General features: G+C 57.0%; 1 protein-coding gene across 1 annotated transcript; it reads right to left on the bottom strand.

Annotated features, from left to right (window-relative positions):
- Window positions 1-255: 255 nt before the first annotated feature.
- Window positions 256-15,566, bottom strand: SLC7A10 (solute carrier family 7 member 10). The gene is given in 12 exon segments (XM_006173674.3): window positions 256-279; window positions 281-384; window positions 629-806; window positions 1,421-1,570; window positions 1,784-1,880; window positions 2,229-2,332; window positions 2,416-2,539; window positions 3,292-3,445; window positions 3,515-3,640; window positions 3,925-4,076; window positions 6,214-6,418; window positions 15,272-15,566. Coding segments are annotated over 12 exon segments (1,704 nt in total). The 5' UTR covers window positions 15,558-15,566.
- Window positions 15,567-21,336: the final 5,770 nt, after the last annotated feature.

The following is a 21,336-nucleotide window of genomic DNA, read 5'->3' as shown; positions in this document are numbered from 1 at the left end:
GTGGTGCCCACCAGGGACTCACCTGAGACAGGTGCACCACCAGCCCTGTTTTATTCACAGACCTTTTCAGGAAAAGCTAGCAGGGCGGCGAGGACAGGGGACCCCGTCCACATCTTCAGGGCGTCCTTACCACAGGCCTCTAAGAGTCAGCTCTCTTTTTTTCCAGGAAATTTTTTTTTTTTTTTTTTTTGCAAAAACACCTCCTTAATAAACAACATGTAAACAGAAACAGCTGCTTCGGGCTCCACAAATGTCTCATTGTGTCTTCAAGGGCTTGTCCAGTGGCGGGCAGTGGGGAGGGCTGGCAGGGGCCGTTCTCCTCCTCAGGGGAGCCCTGGGGGTAGACCACGAAACACAGCTCCTGGCCCCAGCGTGTCATTGACTCTGAGGACAGACAGACAGACCGACAGATGGACCTTGGGGTCTGACCCTGTGGGACAGGGGTCCTCAGGGAGCTGCTTCCCCTGCATGTGGGACCTGGACATGTGGGCCACTCCAGGAGGAGACATTTGGTGGCAACTGGGCCCTGTGTGGCCACCACAGCTGCCGGGAGACCCTGCTCTAGGGTGAGCCCCCTGAGAAGGTCCCATCTCCAGGCCCCTGCCCCTTGGGGAGCTGCCTGTTTCACCTGTGAGTCTGTGCACACACTTTGGTTTGCTTCTCCAGAACACTCCCAGGAAGAAAATGGGCACCCCCGTGAGGATGATGATGACGCCGACCCCGCACACCATGGGCTCCGAGATGAAGCTGAAGACTAGCAGGAACGCCCAGAAGACCAAGTACGCGATGGGGACGAGCAGGTTCACCTGGGGGACGGCGAGCGGCAGCGCCGATGGTGCAGGACCCTCGGCTCTCCTGCACCCCCACCCCAGGGTCCGAGGCGCTTCCCACCCCCAGCTGAGGCCTGAGGGATCCCCTTCTGCCAGCAGCCCCATGTGGCTGGCCAGCTGTCCAAATTGTTGAGGGTTTGTCGATTTCAGTGGCTCTGAGCCCCACAGGAACGACTGTACGTGGGCTTGCTGCTTGCACTTGGCTGAAGGTAAATTTTTTTTTTTTTTTTGATGTTTCCTATCTCAGGCACTGAGCCCTTCTCCAGTCCAAGGATTTACATGCCAATGGGAGGACTTTTCTTTTAGCTCGGTCTTGGGCCTTCTGTTTTGGGTGGGCTCGTGGAGCCCAGAGTGACTGCAAGCAAGGGTCTTAGCCTCATTTCCGGGCTGTGAACTGGGAGGATTCACAGCACCCGCCTCGTGGGGCTGCATTAAGGACTAAGTTCGTCAGTGCACACAGAGCAGGGCCTGGCGCACCGCAAAGCTGCCCTCCCTGTAGCTGCCATCGCCGCCCTCTGTGCCCAAACGGGTGAAGGGGCGGCCCTGACTGTTTCTGGCGGGTGGGCTGGCCGGGTCTCCCCGGGCCTCACCTTGATGGGCCTGGGGAGGGCTGGCCGCCTCCAACGCAGCACGAGCAGGCCCAGGACGGTGACGCCGTAGCAGAGGTAGTTGATGAAGGACACGTAGTTGATCAGCGTGTACGTGTCTCCCACAAGCATGATGACCGCTGTGGCCCCGCACTGGGAGAGGACCGGGCTGAGGGCTGGCCTCCCACCCACTCCCGTCAGCCCTGCAGGTGCCCGGGGCCTGCCCGCTCGGGCCAGGAGGTGGGAGAGCCCGGCCCTCCCACGCCCTCCGTGGGCTGCCTATGAGGGCCAGGCCTCATCCCTGCTATTACCGCATTGCTGGGTGGTCGGGCTCCCCTCCCTGCCAGCCTGGGTCCCCCAGCTTACACAGACGAGGAGGGCAGGGATAGGGGTGCAGTGTCTGACGTGGATCATGGCCAGTAGGCTAGGCAGGTGCCCTTCTCGGGCTCCAGAGAAGCACAATCTGGGGAGTGGGGGCAGAGATGGATGGGCCCATGAGCCCGGCTTTGGGCATCCCCGCTGGCCAGATCCTGATCTCAGCTCTAGACATGATGGCCCTCTTGAGCTGTCACCTCTGACCCCCTGCTCCAGGCCGCAGCAGCCCCACTGGGCAGTTCCTCCTGTCATCTAACCTGCCTCTCTCTTGCTTTCTATTCCTCAGAATTGGGACATCTGTTACCGAGGAGTTCATTGTCCCAGCTCAGGTGGGCTCACCTGGCAGGATTTCACTTCCTTTGGCCCCAGCACTGCTTGCGTGCCCCAGGGCACCTGCCTTGCCCTGCCTGGACCACCCTCTCCCCAGTCCAGTCACCTGGAGGAGGTGAACAGGTAGCCATTGATCCCTCCGAAAGTGGAAAGTGCCACGGAGACGGGCATGATCCACGAAAAGTAGCCCAGCAGCTTCTCCCCGAAGGTCTGGGTGGGCACAGAAGAGAGGTGGTGCATGAGGTGGGGCAGGGGTCACTCAGGAGCTGGGGACCAAGCAGGGCCCCACTTACCACTGCCACTGCGTTCGAGGCCAGCAGCTCCTGGGGGGACATGGCAGTGAAGTAGGCGATGTTGGTGAAGGCGTACACGAAGGTCACCAGCGGGATGGAGATGAAGATAGCACGAGGTAGGTTCCTGGGGACAGTGATGGAGGGAGTCGGCATCGGCCCTTGGGGGATTTGGGGGCTGGGGCCTCGGGGTGGAGGGCAGCAGGGGATCCAGCACTGGGAGCAGCTTTCTATCTCCTGTGTCTGCTGGGGGCCTTGGGGGAGGGAAGAGCACAGGGCTGCTGTCTGTCACCACCCCACTCCCCAGCCCAGCATGGGCATAAGCTGGAGGGAGGAAGGGCAGTTGAGGGAGGGGCTACTCATACCCTGGGAGGCAGGTCTAATGTCTGCATGTGAAAAGAACGTTGCCTACAGTGAAAATCAGCCTTGAAAATCCCCAAAGTGCCCTTAGAGCTGAGTCCCCGGATCAGGGCTCCCTAGGAGTTCCCTCAGCCCTGGCCCCAGCTGCAACTGTTCACTGTCAAGGTCCTGGCTGACCATCAGCCAGGGCAGTTGGCTTCATTGTAGGGACCATGTTGTGTGCACATGTATAATTTTTGGCCAAATGCAAATAGCTGGATCCATTTACAGCAGGTCAATGATACTCAGTGTTTCTGAGGCCCAGCAAGGAGCCGTGACTCATCCACAGCCACACAGAGCAGGGCCAGGCTGGAACACAAGCATCCCGGCTGCCTTTCCAGAGCCGTCCCTGGGGGGTAGCAGTGTGGTCAGGCAGATGACCAGACCAGCCACTGGTGATAGCCAGTCTGTGTGAGGAGGCTGCCTCGCCCATTGCCTTGCCCCACCCCTTCCCAGGGCCAGGCCGGGTGCCCCCCTCACTTTCGAGGATCCACTAGCTCCTCTGTGACGTAGTTAAGGAAGTTCCAGCCGCTGAAGGCAAAGGAGCCCTGGAGGAAGGCTAGGGCCAGGTGACCCACGGACGGCGTCATCCAGAAGTCGAAAGCATTGCTGGGCCTCAGCTCCTCGAAGTGTCCTGGGGGTCCAGAGGTCAGGGGTCAGTGTCCTCTCCCCGGCCGTGTGCCCAGCCCTGCCCTGGCCCTACCTTGGAAGATCTGGACAAAGCCCACGCCAATGATGAGCGACAGGGCCAGCAGCTTCCCGCCGGTGAACACGTCCTGGATGTGCGTGGCCCAGCGCACACTTGAGCTGTTCACCCACGTCAGCAGCACTGGGGAGGAAGAGTGGGTGGGTGGGTGGGCTTCTGAGGCCAAGCACCCCCACAGGGGGCCACAGCCAAATCTGGCCTGGGCTGCAGGAGGACGGCGTCCCCTGAAGCAGCCACAGTGCCAGAAGTCCAACCCCTGAGGCCAACCTTGCAGGGACTAGCTGCTGGAGTGACACCCCCCCCCCATCAAAGACCCCCCTCGCAATAGGAGCAGGGAGCAAGGTGGGCCGGGCAGTCTGGCTGCTCTGGGGACAGAGGCCCAGCCTGGGCCTCCGCTGGGCACTCACTCAGGCAGGCCATGGAGAGTGCACGGGAGGCAGCGGCAGGGGGGATGCAGTTGGGGAACACGGGCTGCAGCACGTAGTTGGAGAAGGTCATGGAGATGACGGCCAGGCTGGTGGGGTACATGATGAGGACGGCGCTCCAGAGCAGCAGGAAGCTGGAATGAGCAAGGGCCCGAGTGGCGCAGGCCTCCTGGTGCCCTCCCGGCCGAGCCAACCTAGGTGTGTGAAGTGGGGCTGCGCCCCAGGGCCCTGGCACCCAGGGCTGGCAGGGCACCGGATGCCGGCTTTGGTCCAAGGAGGCAGAGCTGACCGTGTCGGGTCTCTGTTTTATTTATGAACTGTTTCAACAGAGACGGTGTTCAACACAGTTAAACAGCTATGGGCTGCCCTTGGGGAGGCGTCAAGAGAGACTTGGGAACCAACTGGTTTCCTAATGGTTACCTAGTCCCCGGCCACAGACTGTTCCTGAGCTGGGGTGGGCTGTCCCAGGACCTCCAGTCATGGCTCCAGCCATAGTTCTCAGCAAAGCCCTGTGGCTGCACATGGCCGACTCTGAGCCGTGATCCCTTTACTGTACAGCGGACTGTACCCTACAAAGAGCCCTGGCCGGGGTAGAAGGGGTTTACCTCCCTTCTGCCAGAATCTCACCCTGCAGGGCACCCGTGTGGGAATTAGGCCCTGTCTGTTCTTGGGGGCTCTGTCTGTACCCAGGGGAGCTCCTGTCCATGGGGGTGGTCTTAGCCCCCTGTCCATCCCACCTTGAGGGTGGGGACTGCCTCATCCAGAGACACCAGCAACTTCTGGGGCTTCCTCTTGGTCCTCCCCACTGCTCTGTAGCCCTACTTCCCACCCCTTGCTTTGCACATCACACCCCCTTGGCTTCTGGGACATCTTAGCTCCATGGCCCTCCTCCCCTACTGGGTGCGTTCCTCTGCCCACCCTGGATGCTGAGTGCCCCTGGTGTGGGTCTTGGGCCCTCCTCTCCTCCCATCCTCTCAAATATTCTCTCCAGCTGCACAGCATGATCCTTCTGCTTTCTTGGGTTCCGGGCCCTTTGGAGGACCCTCTTCCCAGAGGAGAACACCCTTGGACACACCCAAAGGGGTGTGCATGCCCTGCCAGGGCCCCATCCACAGCTGCCTGGGTAAAGGCCCCTGACCACCTGAAAACTAAACTTTGAAAACTTCAGCCTAGACTCTTCCTCTGTGCTCCAGATGTCTGACTCCAGGCTTAACTGAGCATCTCCTGGATGAGGTGGCAAACCCCAGCCCCAGATCTCCCCCTCCCTAGCCCAAGAACCGGCCTCTGTGGAGTCTCTCCAAATCTGCCCTCATGCCACTCCGGCTACCATGGCCTCCTGATTAAGACTCCTCAGTGATTCTGGACTCTCCCTGTGCCTTTGCTCAGGCCCTCGGCATGCCCAGGCTGAATGGCTACGATGGCTTTGATGCCCCTCCGCCCACCCGCAGGCTGCCCCATCCCCCCCAAGCCCTGGCGTCCATGACGGATCTGATCTCACCTCTGGCCACAGCAGACCACCACCCAGGCCCCCCAGGCCACCACCCTCTACGTGCTCCCCCACCTCACTGGTCAGCCAAGAAAACCCCACCCTTCCTCCAAGCCTTGACACAAATGTGGTCTTTTCCTGGGAGCTTTCTCTGGGTGGTGGGCGCCCCGTTCTCTTGGCTGCTGGGCCGACGCCTCTCGTGTACATTCAAAGCAAGGGTCCTCTAGGTCTTCATATCATTTGCGGGCTTATTTCCCTTCTGCACCGTAAGCAACTTGAGGAGAGGGAGGGATCTTTTTATCATGGCATCCTGGCCCTCAGCACCCAGTAGGTGCTCAGCTAATGTTCATGGTGAATAAAGGGACACTGGGGAGCTATTTAAGGGGAGCTCTGACAAGGTGTTGCTAGGAATATCATGGCCCCCACCCTGTCTGTGGTTCACTAGCATCAAGGTGTCCTTGCTGGGGATGCTGGCATTATCTAGAGGTTTCAGCAGTAAGGCCCTCCCCACCCACAGGCACTGAGGTGGTGAGTGGGGCTTAGAGGAGCTCCATTTAAAAGGAAGCACAGAGAGGTCAAGGGACCAGCTGGAGTGTCCAGCATTGGCCCCACCCACCCTGGCCTAGGAAGGCTGCCTAGCACCCCCTCTTCCCTCCATTGCCACCCCTCCATGACCTCCATGGGATATGAGAAGCAGAAGAGGACACTGAGATCCAGGGCCCAGCTGGCCATCCATTCTGGAGAGACTGTCCCCGCCACCCCAGCTGCCAGTGTCCCACACTCACCCAGCCAGGCCCCCGAAGATCTCGGTCACATAGGCGTAGTCCCCGCCAGACTTGGGGATGGCAACTCCCAGCTCCGCATAGCAGAGGGAGCCCAGGGCAGTGACGCCCCCACCCAGGACCCAGACGAAGAGGGCCAGACCCACGGAGCCCGAGTGCTCCAGGACCCCCTTGGGGGAGATGAAGATGCCCGAGCCGATGATGTTCCCTGCGGTGGGGGGAGAGATGGGGAGGCATCAGGTCTGGGGTGCCCCTAGCAGGCCAGCCTTCTCTGTGCAGCTCTGGATGCTACAGTGAGGAGGGGAGCCCGGGCCGCTCCTTGGAGGATAAGAGAAGGTGGTCCTGCAGGCATGTGGATGTCACGGGCCCTCAAACTCTGCAGGTTCCCTTCTGGGCTCCTCATCTCCCCTCCCCAGTCCTTGGATTGGGGACTGGAACCTGTCCATCCAGCCAGGCTCCCCTGCCAGAGCCAGGTCCTATTCTGAGTTCCTCTGCCCCCTACTTACTCCCATGAGGTGGGGTAAGCACAAGCGATGGCCAAGTGGCAGTCACTCCCATGCATCTCCCCAGGGCATCTACCCCGCCCAGGGCCCAGCCCCTTGCTCCTGGCCAAGGCCTCCTGTCTTGTTAGCCTCCAGGCGCCTGTCTTCTTCCCAGCCTGCAGGCCAGAGCTGGCCACTTAAAAAGCAAGACCTTGGCCATGACACTCTCTTGCCACTCTCCTATTGGCCAACGTCCAAACTCATGGAGTGGTTTGGGGACTGGCACCTCCTCCATGAAGACTTCCTTGATCATGCCAGTAAGGTTTCTCCTCCCATTCACAGCCCCGTGGTTCCCCAGGCCCTGCTCTGTACTTTATTTCTTTATCTTCCATCTCCTCTTTCCCTATGAAAGAACCCCTCGCCTGCCTCCTAGCCTCCATCCTGGCCAAGGAACCAGGCTGCAGACAGACTCTGAAGAGACCTCGTTTCCTGGCACCGTTAAAATGTTTTGAGTCCTGGGCAAGGGCCAGTGGGGTAAGGGAGAGGAACTGATGCATTTTCAGGGCTGGGGGCTCCTTAGCGATTGTCACGGAAGGGATGGATGGACGATGGCAGGCTGACAAGATTCTTGGGTGGTCCAGAGATGCCTCTCCCCTGGGGATAGCCCACTGGCTGCAAACCGGAGTCACTGCTCAAATCCCAGGACGATGATGAGAAACCCCAGCTGGGGCTCAGAAGACAAGGGGGATCTCTCCCTGCTCAGGTCACTTCTCGAGTCCCGTCTGTGCAATAGGGTTATTGTGAGGATTCAGAGAGATACTCTATGGGAAGCCTCAGCTCATCCACAGTTGTATCCAGATGTATTTTGCATCTCTGTGTGATTCTGTGTGTACCATCTGCAACCTCACCTGGCGCCTCCGGCACATAGTAGGTGCTCAATACACATCTGTTCAGCAAATAACTGGATGAGTGAATGGCCTGAGGCCCAAAGAGGCACCAGTGTCTTGATGTGAAGGACTGATGTTCTCATCTGTGAAGCGAGGGCAGCAGTCTTCACTTAGTCCTCCCAAGGCAGGGAACTGTGGGGAGGAGCGGAGGGGGTGGCTGGCTTCTGAGGCTTGGGCACAAGTGGAATCTGCAGGGTCATGGGTCGCAGAAGGCCTGGCCTGCCGCTGGGCTGACTCTGAGTCTTGGGAAGATGGGTGTCTGTGTGGGGTGCTCCACTGGCTCATAGGTCTTGAAACAGAACAATAGGAAATGCTCAGATGCAAGCTGTGGGCTGCAGGGCAGTTTCCCAGGTTGAGCCAAACGCTGAGCTCCCACTTAGTCCTGAGCGCCCTGGCAGTAAGGGCAGAAAGGGCAATGTTCTGGGTTACCTGGATCTCATCATCTGTGCAAGTGAATCAGGTCACATCACTGGTGATTTGGGTCACAGCCTGCCCAAGAGGAAATAATTCCAGCACCCCCCAGGCCACATGAATGAAAAAGGAACACTGCTGGCAGCTGGGGCTCGGTCCCTCAACCAGATTGCCCCACCTGCCAGGGCCAGGTGGGGAGTGCACGTCCATCAGGGCAGAGCCTGTCTGCTCCACCTGCCAGGCCCACAGGCGGGTCTGGACGAGGGCACAGCTGTGGTCACCCATCTGCATGCACTCCTTGTCCATGGTGCTACCCCTACCCCCACCCCCGGCCGACACAGATTTCCAGTCTGGACGGCCACGATGCCCCACTTGGTTTTCCAGTCACATCCCAGGAGCCCTAAATACATCCAGATAAGGACGAAAGAACTCCTGTCTCCCAGCCCCCAGAGGTAAGCGGTGCCCTCAGCTTGCTTCCAGGGGGAGAGGGGCTGCTCTCATCTACCATGGGGCCCAGAGCCTGGGTGGGCTATTGGGTTTCTAAAGAGCCTTTGAGTTTGCTCTATCCGGCAGCAGAGCTTCTGTTCTCAGGACCTGGTTGAGTGGGTTTTGCCAAAAGCTAGGGAGGTTGGAAGCCAGCGGGGGGCTGGGTGGCCTCGGAGGGAGCTGGGGGCATCCAGGGCCCTGACCCACCCACCCTGTGGGGACCCCACCACTGCACAATTCGGCCTGACAGGGCCGCATGGGTGTAGCCCTCAGGGAAGCCACACCTGGCACCTTGTCCTCTGAGGCTGGGCTCTGAAAGGGCCGCATCACTAGTCTGTGTTCACGGCTGGAGACTCGGATGCTGGGATCTGGGGGATGGGCCGGGGGCGGGCATCACTATTGTTTTGGACACACGGCCTCAGGCTATAGTGCAGGACTTCTCTCCACGTGGCTCCGAGGAACACGTGTGCCAGCAGGTGTCTCTGAGGCCCCCGGGAGCCTCCTCCTCCAGGCCTGGACAACCTCCAGCATCTGCCCCAGGTTTGTGCAGGAAGGTGGCAGAAAACCCCAAGAGGCCCACTGAATGCTCTCGGCACCATGTGGGCTGGATGGGGCTCTGCAAGGAGCAAAAGGGGCCATGGGCCTGGGTGAGGGGCGCAGGGCAGGGAGGAGGACAGGGGAGGGCGCCTCCAGAACTGAATGATTACAGGAGGTGGGGAGAAGGGACCATGGAGCGGTAAGGGGTGCCCGCCCCTCCCCCCTGGTGGTGGTGGGCTCAGGCCTGCCTTCTCAGTTCTCACGTTCAGGCCCAGAAGTCAGTTCTGCCCTATTAGGGAACAGCAGTGGACAAGCCCAGCCCTCAGGGGATCCTGCTCTGGAGGAAGGGGAGGAAGGGCAGAAACTACAGAACGTGAGAGGGGCCGGGAGAGACCTCTGAGCACCTGGACTGGTGTCTGACCTGGTGTCTGACGGACAGCAGGCTGGACAGCCTCCACGTTCTCATCTACTCAATGGGACCGCTGCTCGGTGGTCCCTGCAGGTCCCGGGCATGGCCGGAGCTCCAGGGCAGGTGGGTGAGGATGTGAGTCCCTCCACCACGGGGCCCCCCTCCAGTGTCCTCCTGCCCCTCTTCGCTCGGCCCACGCTGGGTGGTTTTTTATCACATTAAGATGTTTGGCCTGATGGGGCTTACCCAGCTCCAGGGAGGAACGAAGAAAGGGCCATTGTTTCCCCCGGCTGCAGCGGTGCGTGCTGACCTATTTCTGGGAGGCAGCGGCCGACCGTGGAGGTCGCAGGGGTGGACTGCGGACGTCATGTTGGTGGAAAGGGCCAGCTGCCCTCCGTGTGTGTGAGGCATGTGCAGAGTCTGATTTGGGGAGGGGTCAGGGAGGTCCTGCCGGGTCAGGCCGCTGGCACAACCACTTTCAGGAACCCACAGTGTTACCTCAGGCCTGTGCTGCCCTTCTGGGCCTCAGTTTCCCCTCCTGTCAGGTGGGGCCACTGGGCTAGGGGGCAGCAGAGGGCTCGTGCAGCACTGACTTTGGCAGACGCACCGCTGGGCAGGATGGACGCATCCTGCACATCTGCTCGGGGCCCGAGGAAACAAGCTGCTCAGGGTCCTCTGTCCTCCACTGTGGCAGGTCTCTCCCCAGCTCACTGGCCTCCCAGAAGCAACTCCACCCCCAGGAAGCCCTCCCTGATCTCTCACACTGACCCCTGTCGCCTGGACCCTGCTCCTTTCCCATGGTGTCTGGAGCACAGCCAGGAAGTGATTCTATTATTTGCCGTCCTGGGTGGGCCTTGAATTCCCAGAGGGCAGGGTCTGTGCCCTGCCCTGCTGAGACGAGAGGTCTGACCCCACCCGAAAGGACAGGGAACCCCTGGGGCTTAGGTCTTCTTACACGCGCCTGGCCTACGCCTGCCTCTTCAGCGAGCGTGGCCTTGTTGGGGCCTCCTCCTGCCACACTGGCCTGCTGGCCTGACGGAGAGCAGCTCTGGGGCTCCTGGGTCTGATCAGGGGCTGGCCGTGGGCCAGGCCTCCATCCCTCACTCTGGGCAACGAGTCCCAGCACCTCTGCACCAGGATATGACACACGGGGCCTTGGGGAAAGAGCTCCAAGTTCCCTTTGGTAAGTCCCAAGGCCCCTGAAGCCATGGGCAGGGGTGCTTACTAGTTGAGGACCCCCAGATCTGGGTTTGAATCCCAGATCCCTCATGGTGGGAGCGCTGTGGACAGGGTACTTCGCTTCCCTGAGTCTTCTTATCTGTAAAATGGGATGATTTTACCATGATGTGGGCCTGTTCCCACTCCGCCTGGCACATCGGAGGCCCCAGGAAGTGTTCATGGGTCTCACTATTGTCATCTATCTTGGAGACACTCCAGGCCACCCACGCTGGCCTTGGGAGACCTGAACCCGTGAAGCCTCATTGCCCTGGGGTCAGCACCCACAGCCCGGCTGTGAGGGCCTTGCTATTGCTCTGGGTGAAGCCTGTGCCTCCCAGCACAGTGTCCTTACAGTGAGCACGTGTCCGGCACCTCTCTGGGCGGATGGAAGTGCCCACTGAGGTTTTGGCAAAACTCCAGGGAGGTGAGTGGGGACATTTCCAGGACACGCCTGGAACTGCCAACTGGCCAGTGTACACTTTTGGCCTAAGCCACTTACCCTTTGAGAGACAGATGGGCAGAAGTGTAGAACTCTCTCCCCTGGACCTGCCCCTCTCACAGTCTTCCCAGGTCAATTAATGACAAACCATGCTCCCAGCTGCTCAGACCCCAACCTGCTGTCACCTCGGACTCCTCTATTTCTCCCACACCTTGCACCAGCTCATCACAATCCTTTGGCTCCATCTTCCAAACACACCCAGGACTGAACCTCCTCTCAGCATCTCCGCTGCTGCCGCTCTGCTCTGAACCACCAGTGTTTCTTAACCAGGTGACTCAGGTACCCTCCTGATGCGCTTCCAGCTTCTGTCCCTGCTGCCCACAGCCTCTTCTCCCCAGTGAGCCCCATGCCACCCCATCCCTCTTTTGCTCAAAGCCCTCCCCAGGCTCCCATCTCACACAGGAAAAAAGGTAAAGTTCTTACCGTGGCCGCAAGGCGCACACAGACTGGACCCCATTCTACTCCGGACTCACCCACCTACAATCCTTCCCCACTTAATTTCCTCAGCTCAGCACTTATCATTACCCCATCATCTTGTTTGCTCTTTGCTTCCATGCTGGAATGTCAGCTCCAGGAGGACAGGGATTTTTTTGTCTTGTTCCCTGTTGGGTCTCCAGCACCTAGAACAGTGCCCAGCACTGTCCAGGATCTAACTGTTAAACAGATGAATGAGTGTGACCAGTGCTGGCAGGCCCTGCCCCTGTAGCCGGAGCTGCCTTGACCCTCAAAGGTGTCCCAGAGCATGTCCAGTTTTACCCTGGGCTGGTTGCAGCCTCAGGCCCCCAGTTTCCTCATCTGTAAATGGGGGCTAGGGTGAGGCACAGACAAGCTCCTGTGTGGTTTTATGTCCCCTCAGGGTCTCGGTGAGGATGGACTGGGATTCTGGAGGGGGCTATCCTCTGAGGAGCCCAACATTTTCAGTCCTGGAGACAATGGAGGGGCTTGGCCATGGATGGATGAGCAGGGATTGGCTTCTAAGGAGATGGGGTTCATGAAGCTGACCCCTGAATCTGAGAACATACTTGAGCCTAATCCATAAACACGGGCTGGATATTTGAGTCACAGGGAGAGAGTGGAGGACAGGACAGCCTGGTCAGCAGACCCAGGTGATTCTCACTCTGCTGGAGCTGGGCACGTCCCTTCCTTGGGTGTGGATCGGGGAGGGAGGTGGTTGAGGTCCTGGATTCAGGACAAGAGACCCTGTACCTACAGCACTGGGTGGAGGCGGGGGAGTCAGGGGTGATTTCTCTGCCCATCTGTTCGTTCATCCATCCACAGTAGAGTGAAGAGCTCAGCAAATCCTGGTTGACTGATCTCCCAGCTCAACCCCCAACCTTCCCCACACCATGGGCTCTGAATCTGGTCCCAATCTTGCCCTGCGTCGGAGCAGTGTGAGGAAGGGCACTGGACTGGGAGATGAGTCCCATTCTTGTTCCCAACCCTGAGCCCACCACTTGCAGCAGCGTCATTTAACGCCAGACCTCAGTTTCTACATCTGTAAAATGCATATAAAAATTTCCATCTCTCAAGGCGGGCAATCAAATGAAATAAAGGGAGAAGATGTTTTCATAACATAATAATGGGTGTTTTTCTGAATAGTGTTGGATGTGGTGATGTGTTGCACAGCTCCTGCCCCAGATGGCTCTTTTTCCTCCAGGCTGGCCCATCTCCTTGGCCGCCCCCCAACCCCTGGCCCCAGCTGTGCTTGTTGTGGCCAGTGGGTGCTGTCCTAAACACGTTTTAGGTGCAGTCTTATTCCAGCCCAAAGCCCTTTTATGTCATTCCATTCCTGAGAGCCCTATTCCTCAGCCTGGGACAGGGCAGGGGGTACAAGGGGAGAGAATTATAGGATATGGGAGGGTCTATTTGGAAGTTTTGGAAATAACGGATAGTAGCTGCTATCAAACAAGAAAGATTATGAAGTTCTCAAGACTTTCAAAGCTAAAATATGACACGTTGCAGACACTTTTTGCTTTGACCAGGCTCCTTAAGGCATGAAGGTGGGGTAAGATGTGGGAGGCAGGGTCCCCAGAATAGTGGATAGGGAGAAGGTGGGGGCCTTCAGGCCATCGGGTGGGGAGGGCAGTGCAGTGATGCAGCCCATAACGGCAACTCCCTCATCTGCCACCTCCTGGTCCAGGTCCATTTGCTCCTTGTCTGTCTCCTGCCCAGTCCAGGCTGCTCCCCAAGCAGGGTTATCAGACCTGAGTGATCTGGGCTGGAGTCAGGTCATCTGAGTTTTGTTCCTGAGTCTGCTACCCTTGGCCAAGTCACCCTTAACCCCAGCTCAATCTTCAAGGCCTGAGGCCAAGGGGGCAGTGGATCTGGAGCAGAAAGAATAGCCTGAAAGTTGGAGGAGCTGTAAGGGTAGAACTGGGCTGTGCATAAAAATTCTTGCAGAATTAGCCTCCTCCACTCCTGCCATCACCACCAGGCCATCTTTGGAGGAGAGAGGAGCCAGGAGCTTCTGCCTGACCCAAAGGGGATGGGATGTGTGAAGGAGGCAGAAGAGGATACAGCTCAAGGATGGTGGGTTTAGCTGAGGCAGCCCAGGAAGAGCCACATCTCTCCTTGCACCTGCCAGGCACTGTAGCTGGCACCAGACATGGTCAGCTTCTTGGCCTCATGGCCCATCCATGATGTGTGGGCTTCCCCTTCCTGGGGCACAGCTCCTGGAGAGGGTGTAGGCCAGGACAAAGAGCTAACCCCAGTACCCTGGCCAAATCCCTGGAACCAGCCCTTCCTCCCAGCGGTCAAGCAGGGGCACTCTAGGCCAAGAAGCTCTCCAGGCCAGATCAAGACCAGCTCCTAGGAAGTCCCATTCCAGGTGCAACTGGGTGAGACAGGGAGGTGCCTGCACGGCAGGTGTGTTCTGGGGCAATTCTTAGTGTGGGTGCAGGAGATGGCCAAGAGCCAGACCCCAGCCTTGGCTCAAGAGCGCCTGGTAGGGGGCGCAGAGGAGGAAGAGGTGAAGACCCTAGTCTGCCTTCCTGAGCCCTCAACTTTCTCCAGCTCCAAGGGTCTAAGGATGGGTGGGGGCAGCGGATGCATAAGCAGCTCCCATTGGCTGGGGAAGTGAGAGCAGTCAAGACCCCTGCTGTTCATTCTTCCAGCCCGTGTCTTCTGGGACACAGGGGATGGAAGAGACCCCTCCCAGGTGGGTCTCTGAGGCACCCGGTGTGAACACAGGCACAAGTCTGGGGTTCCCAGTTTCTGAGGAGTCAGTGCCAACAACTTGGGACAGAAGGAGGAAAATCCCACCACAGTTCTCACTGTCCCCTGAACCCTCTGCCTACCCAGACAGTCTCCATATGGGGCCAGGACACACGGACTCATTCTCAGGTTGGGAAGCTGGGCGGTAGAGTGAGAGGATGCAAGTGCCTGTTGGGATCTCAGCCCAGGAAGCAGTTGGCCTGTCTGCAGGCTGGGTCTGCCCACCGCAACTCAGCCTCCCCCAGTCACTGGCTGCTCCGCCTCCTCCCCCAGGGTCCTGCTGCCAAACTCTGCACTAATTATATATTTCCAACCGATATCCCCTCTGGGTTGGCTCTACCTGTGCAGTCTACCCACAGTCTCTCTTGCTTTCGAAGAATGAACTACCCACACTGCTTGGCACCTGGACCCTGCACACAATAGAAACTCAGCTTGAGCCACAAGGCCTAGAACTTGGGACCTTAGCACGGTTCAGCTTGATAAGCCCTGACCGACACCTGCAAGGCTCCTGCACTCAAGGCAGGACCACAAGTCATCTCCATTTTATAGGTGAGAAAACTGAGGGTAATTGCCTAGCAGAAGTCCGTGACAAAGTACGGGCAGGACGAGGATTCTAGCGGTGGATGGGACCCGCACCTCCCTCAAGCGCAAAACTTCGGGGCACATGGGGAGGTGAAAACAAGAAGCCCTGTGGCTGCTGTGCAAGGGGAGACACCACAGGTGCTCTGGGAGGGGAAGGGCAGGGCATCCCCTATTCCATGTCCCACCGTCGCAGACCGGTAAGAGCGCCCCAAAATGGGTGCCCCTCCTTCTGAGCCGCTGTGCGCTTTCGGCCCTACCGCCCCAGGCACCCGCTCACCGATGATGATCGTGCAGGCGCTCACCAGCCCGATCTCCTTCTTGAGCGCCACCCGCTCCGAGGCGCTGGCGCCGGGGCCGGGGCCCGGGCCAGGGGAAGACAAGGGCGCAGGGCCGGGGTTCCCGCGCCCGCTCGGCTGCTGCATGTGGCCGGTCATGTCGCTGTCCCACCGCGTCCCGGCTCCCTGCGCTGCCCGTCTGTCCGACCGGCCGCCAGTCCGTCTGTCCGTCCGGCTGTCGATGCGCGCCGCCCTCGCAGCTGGGACAGCGCCCACAGGCGGGCGCATGCGCTGGCGCGGGGCCCGGGCCCTGAGCCCCGGCCGGCGGAGGCCAGGGAGGGACGGAAGGAGGGCCGGCCGGCAGCCCCCTCCCCCACCTTCCTTAAAGGGAACTCCCCCAGCGCCCCCCTACTCTCCAACCCTAGCCTGGAAGGAAGACGAGGACTTGGGGCAGGCCTAGGAAGAATTTCCCTGACCAAAGAATGCCTAGGAAGAGGGCCCTCCTGCTGCCTGAGTTACATCCCTTTCTAGGGGTGGGGTGGGGAGCAGAGCTCAAAGACAAGACTGTCCCTCCCCACAAGGAGACTAGGAAGCTAGCAAAAATAATAGCCGTCTGTGTATTGAGACCCACTGTGCGCCAGGGCTTCCATCCTCCTTAAATCATGGCACAGACTGCAAGTGCGTGTGTGCGGGGAGAGGGGTGGAGGTTGGGTCCATTCTACAGGTAGAAGGCCCCAGGGATAGTACAGAAGAGTATGGAGCAAGAGGCAGGCCCCAAGGGCAAAGCCTTTCTGATGCCTCCTTGGCTTCCAGACGCTGATGGTGGGGTGTGACTGATGGTGGGGTGTGACGTATAGCTCTAGGAGGGTGGGGGCTGTGTCCAGGATCCCCTCTGAGGGGTCAAGGGACTCTTAAGTTCCCACCATCAAAAGTTTGGGGAGACAGGGTCGGGGTGAAGACTCTGGAGCCCCTAACCCTTATCCAGCGGGGCCCCAATGCCTTGTGAGGGTCCTAGAAGGGGTTCTGCTCAAAACCCCACCTTCCTCAGCCCTCTGCCCAGCTGGACTCTGGACTGGGTCTGGCAACTTTCATCCATAGGTGCCTGGCCACAAGTCAGAGTCGGGGCTCAGTAGACTAGAATTCGGGTCTTTGGCGAAGTCCCCAAACAGTCCAGCCTGGCTCAAGGAGATGAGGCCACCTCAACTGACTGGGAGACACGGAGAAGGTGCTGTGGCCTCTGAGGTCGCAGGCGGAGATCGGGCGTTCAGGGTCCCAGGAGGCTGCTTCCACCCGGAAGCCGTCCGGACTGTGCAGCCCCGGCGGGCGGAGCAGACACAAGGGGGTCCGCGTCGGGGGCCACCAGGGCGGCAGGCGGGGTGAGCCTGGCACGGTGCGGCCGGCGGCGGAACAGCCTTTGTCCCTTCCTGGCGGCCGCCGCGACGCGCCATCCTCTGCATGCGGATGAGGCCTCCCGGGGCGCCCCGTCCTTCCCCCGCCCGCGCGGCCTCTGGGATTGCGGTGGCGGTGGTGGTGGGGGCGCGCCACCCGGGTGGGTCCGACGAGCGGACGGGGGTGGAGGTGGCAGGGGTGGGAGGGGGAAGGTGGAGGTGGGGCTGGGGCCCGGTCCTCCGCTGCCGGCTGGCGGAGCATCGAGGTGCAGGGGGTTTGCGGGAGACTGGGGACCTTCGAAGTTGGGGGCGGGGACCTGGGAGTAAGAGCCGGACGACCCTGGGGGGACGAGGAGGGGGAGACCGCCCCGCGAAGCTTTAGCTCCCGTCGGAGTCCCGCATTCTTGGCGACCTCAGCCTCCAGCCCCAGAGACGCGTTCAGCGCCGACTTTCTTAAAGGAGCCTCGCGCAGGCGGCAGGGTTGGGAGGAGGAGGCACCAGCTGTGGAGACGCTTAATTGTGGCGGGGGCAGCAGAGTGGGCTGGGGTCTGACCTGTTTGAGTCTCCTGTTTGACCCAGTTGCCCTTGCAATGCTAGGGTCTGTTGGGAAAGGGTCCCACAAGGGCTGGTGCACCCAGTGGTTGGCATGAGCCTCACTGGCCAGGGGCCTGTGGTTTTCTGGGGTGAGCCTCTCACGGCACCTGAAATGTGGAGTCTGTGTTTGAGGAGAAGGGGTGACTCTCGGGTACTGCACAGGGTGAAATATACATGTTACTGCCCAGGCCCACAGTTCAGGTCATTTTAGTGGAATAAACCAGAACCTGCAAACCCCAATGGGAACAAAAAGTTGGCAAGACTGGATTACCATCCAAAAGTCAATCAGTGTAATTCCCCACATTAACAGAAGAAAAAAAAGAAAGAAAGAAAGGAAAACCATAGGATCTTCTCACCAGATTCAGAAAAAAAACATCTATGGTTTAAGCACAGCAAAAAACTCTTAGCAAATTAGAAATAGAAGAGAACGTTCTCAGTCTGATAAAGGTCTCTGCCCAAACCCCAAACCTTCCAAGAAACAGAAAACAACAGACAAAACCCCTACAGCTAACATCATGCTTGATGGTGAAATGTGGAATGCCTCTCCACCGAGACTGAAAATGAGGAAGAATGTTAGCACTGGTGAATTCTAGCTGGAGGTCCCAGCTAGTGCAATAAGGCAAGAAAAAGAAGTAATGAGGCTCACCTTTTAGTGACTGAAGTCTGGAATACTGGTAACACCGAAGGCAGCTGAAGATGTGTAGCAGCAGGAACTCTTATTCAGTCCAAATGGTACAGCCACTTTGAAAGACAGTTTGGTGGTTTCTTATAAAACTAAAATACTCTTTTCATATTGTCCAGCAGTTGTGCTCCTTGGTGTTTACCCAAAGGAGCTGAAAACTTATATCTGCACAAAAACTTGCCCATGGATGTTTACAGCAGCTTCATTCATAATTACCAAAACTTGGAAGTAACTAAGATGTCCTTCAGTAGGTGAATGGGTAAATAAACTGTGGTACATCCACACATGGAATAATACACAGCACTAAAAAAGAAACGCATTATCAAGCTGTGAAAAGACATGGAGAAAACTTAAATGCATGTTACTAAGTGAAAGAAACCAATCTGAAAAGAAGCAAAAATGTATGAAGACAGGAAAAGAAGACACAAAATTGTCATTTACACATGACATGATGGGTAGAAATTTTTTTTTTAATTATAAGTAAATGTAAGGTTAATTAGTTAGTTTAGCAAAGTAACTGATACTGACATCTATATGAAGAAGACCAAAGTTGGAAGACTTATACTGCAGTTAGGAAGGCAGTGTTGGTGCAAAGATAGGCAAATCAACCAATGGAACAAAACAGAAAATGAGAAACAGACCCATCCATCTTTGGACTCCTGTGTTATCACCAAAAAGTTGACATTGAAGAGCAGTGGAAAAGGACAGACTTTTCCATAAATGGTGCTGCATCAGTTAGGTATTCAGACTGAAAAAAAAAAATACTTCATCTCTGCCTTATGCCATACCCTAAAACTAATTCCATGGATGTACATATGAAAGCCGAATGTACCCGTGAAAGGTAAAATGACAAGGCTGCTCGAAGAAGACTTAGTGGAGAGAATAGATTCATTTTCTTCAACAGGACGCAAAAAGCACCATCAGTTAAAAAGTGACAAATTGAACTCCATTGAAATTGGAAACTTCTGTTAATCAAAAGGCATGATTAAGAGAGGGAAAATTTAGCCACATTGGAGAGAAGTTACTTCAGTACATCTATCTGATAAAGGGCGTGTATCTAAAAAGTATGAAACGACTACAAGTCACTAGGAAAAAGACTAAATAGGTGCTTTACAAGAGAGGATGTCCAAATGGCTGGTAAACTCTTGAGCAGGTGTTCAACCTCATTAGTCATCAGGGAAATGCAAATTAAAACCAGAATGAGATATCACTGCACATTCACCAGAGTGCTTAAAGTTAAACACCAGTGTTGGCAAGGATGTGGAGTAACCTAGGGCTCTCATGCACTGTGGAGGGAGTGGGCCTGGGTACCGACGGTCTGGAAGACTATTTGGCAGGATTTCTAAATCTCTATGATGCCCAGCATCTCTGTTCTGTATCGGGCACATGTTGGGTACCAGTTCAGATCCTCCAGCTTCACCTGACTGTGGAGGCCTTGGCTACTTTTTCTCCCATTTCTGGTACAACCTGCTGGCACTTCCCATCACTCCCCAGGGCTTCTCTGCCACCCCTTGAGGCCTGAGACGATGAGGGATGAAACTGGCATCCACAAATTTGTAACCCAAAATGCAGGGGCGTTAACACACTTGGACCTATCCTTTGACAGTGGCAGGTGGGAACCAGTGGACAGATTCTCCCCAGTTCCTCATCCCAGGTGGGCTGTCATGAATCCCATTCATTATAAAGCCTCTTGCAGGAGGGTCCCGCCCGCCCAGCAATCGGATGCTTTGGTGCCACGCTGTGGCCAGTTCAGAAACTCACCCTTTTATTGGCTCTCTTTCCCTCCCTGCCTCACCCCCTCCCCCTCGATTCCCTGTGATTGCACCCCCTGATTAAGCGTTTGCCTTGGGCTCTGTTTCTGGAGATCCCAGGCTAACCTACACTCCCAGGTAATATTCCCAACATAAATAAATACAGAAATGCACCGAAAGACATCTACCACACTGTTCATAGCAGCACTCTTCACACTTAGTTGCCCCAAACCAGAAACCATTATTAGTGGAAAGAAATACATCAGAGTACATTCAAACCCTGGAGTCCTGCGCTGCAAAGGAAATGATCAAATTACTACCATGCCACAATGTGGATCATAAGAATTGAGCAAGAGAATCTGAATGTGACATAACATTCTGGGATATTCCCATTCACGTGAAGTGCTAAAACAGGCAAAATTAATGTAATGATACTAAAAGGCAAGATAGAGCTACCTTGGAGGTAGAGGCTGGGGAGGCACACGCGGAGGCTCTGGGGGTGCTGGTCATGTTCTGTTTCTTGATCTGGGTGCTGGTTATACGGCTATGTTCTGTTTGTGGAAATTCATCAAGCGCAAAGCTTAGGTTTTGTACAATATTTTATATGTAGGTTATGCTGAATTCAACAAGAATAGGACATTCAACATGTCCTGGGCAGGGTCCCTGGTGGGACAGGATCCGCCATGTAGGGTCCTTGCATCTATTCTTTCTCCACCAGCTCCTCGTGGGCGGCAGACCTGCTTGGTGCCCCTGCATCTGTTGCGGCCTTAACCCCTCTTCTCCTCCTTCCTCACCTTCCAGCCTAGGGAGCTGTTCAGGCAATCTCAGTTTCTCCTTGGTTTCCACCATCCTGTTCCCAAACCACTTCTGGTCCAAATCTCAAGTCTCTCTTTGCTGATAGTTCCTGGGGACTCCTCTCTGATTCTGTCTCCCGGGACTCCCAGCTTTGGACAGTGTTGCTGCTTCTTCACGTGCACCCTCCCCATTGTGCACCCTCCCTGGACCACCCCTGCTCACCCATGTCCAGCCCTAACACGGGTAGGCCTAGGGCAGGAGTCCAAATGAAAGCGCCATGTATTATATGCCTAAACAGAACTAAAAGTTACCAGTGAAACTCTGCCACGACCCAGCCCTCATTCACACCCTGGCCCTGCAGAACTCTCCCAGGGGCATGCAGGCAGTCCTGACGGCCACTATCAACTGGGGTGGGATAGGGGACAGCATCCAAGGCTCCTGGGATGGAGGCTGGCCTTGTCATCATTCCCACCACCTAGCTTTCCCCACCTGGGATTTCCTGGCCATTCTAATCCCCTCTCCAAATGTCTCTATGGCTCAGAATGGAGGAAACTCAGTTATGGGGAAACCAGGCTGCTGAGACACACTCCTTGGTAATCTGGGGCAGCCAACTTTAGATGAAAGCATCCTCTCTTTTTCTCGTTTCACAGGGCGGAGGCTGTGACTGCCCCCTGTGCACACACGTGCGTGCGCACACACACACACACACGTGCACACACACACATACTCTCACACTCACACACACTCTTACCACTCTTAACCCAGCATCTTCCAGCCAGCGGGAGGGGCCTGTACCTCTCCCAGAATTCACCTTTCTTCAATTAGTTATCAAACTTTAAAATATTCTGTGAGACTAA

The sequence above is a fragment of the Camelus ferus genome, chromosome 9, assembly GCF_009834535.1.
Source record: "Camelus ferus isolate YT-003-E chromosome 9, BCGSAC_Cfer_1.0, whole genome shotgun sequence".
NCBI classification, from domain to species: domain Eukaryota; kingdom Metazoa; phylum Chordata; class Mammalia; order Artiodactyla; family Camelidae; genus Camelus; species Camelus ferus.
The sequence above is the reverse complement of the archived record's forward strand: the minus strand, read 5'-3'. Positions and strand labels throughout refer to the sequence as shown.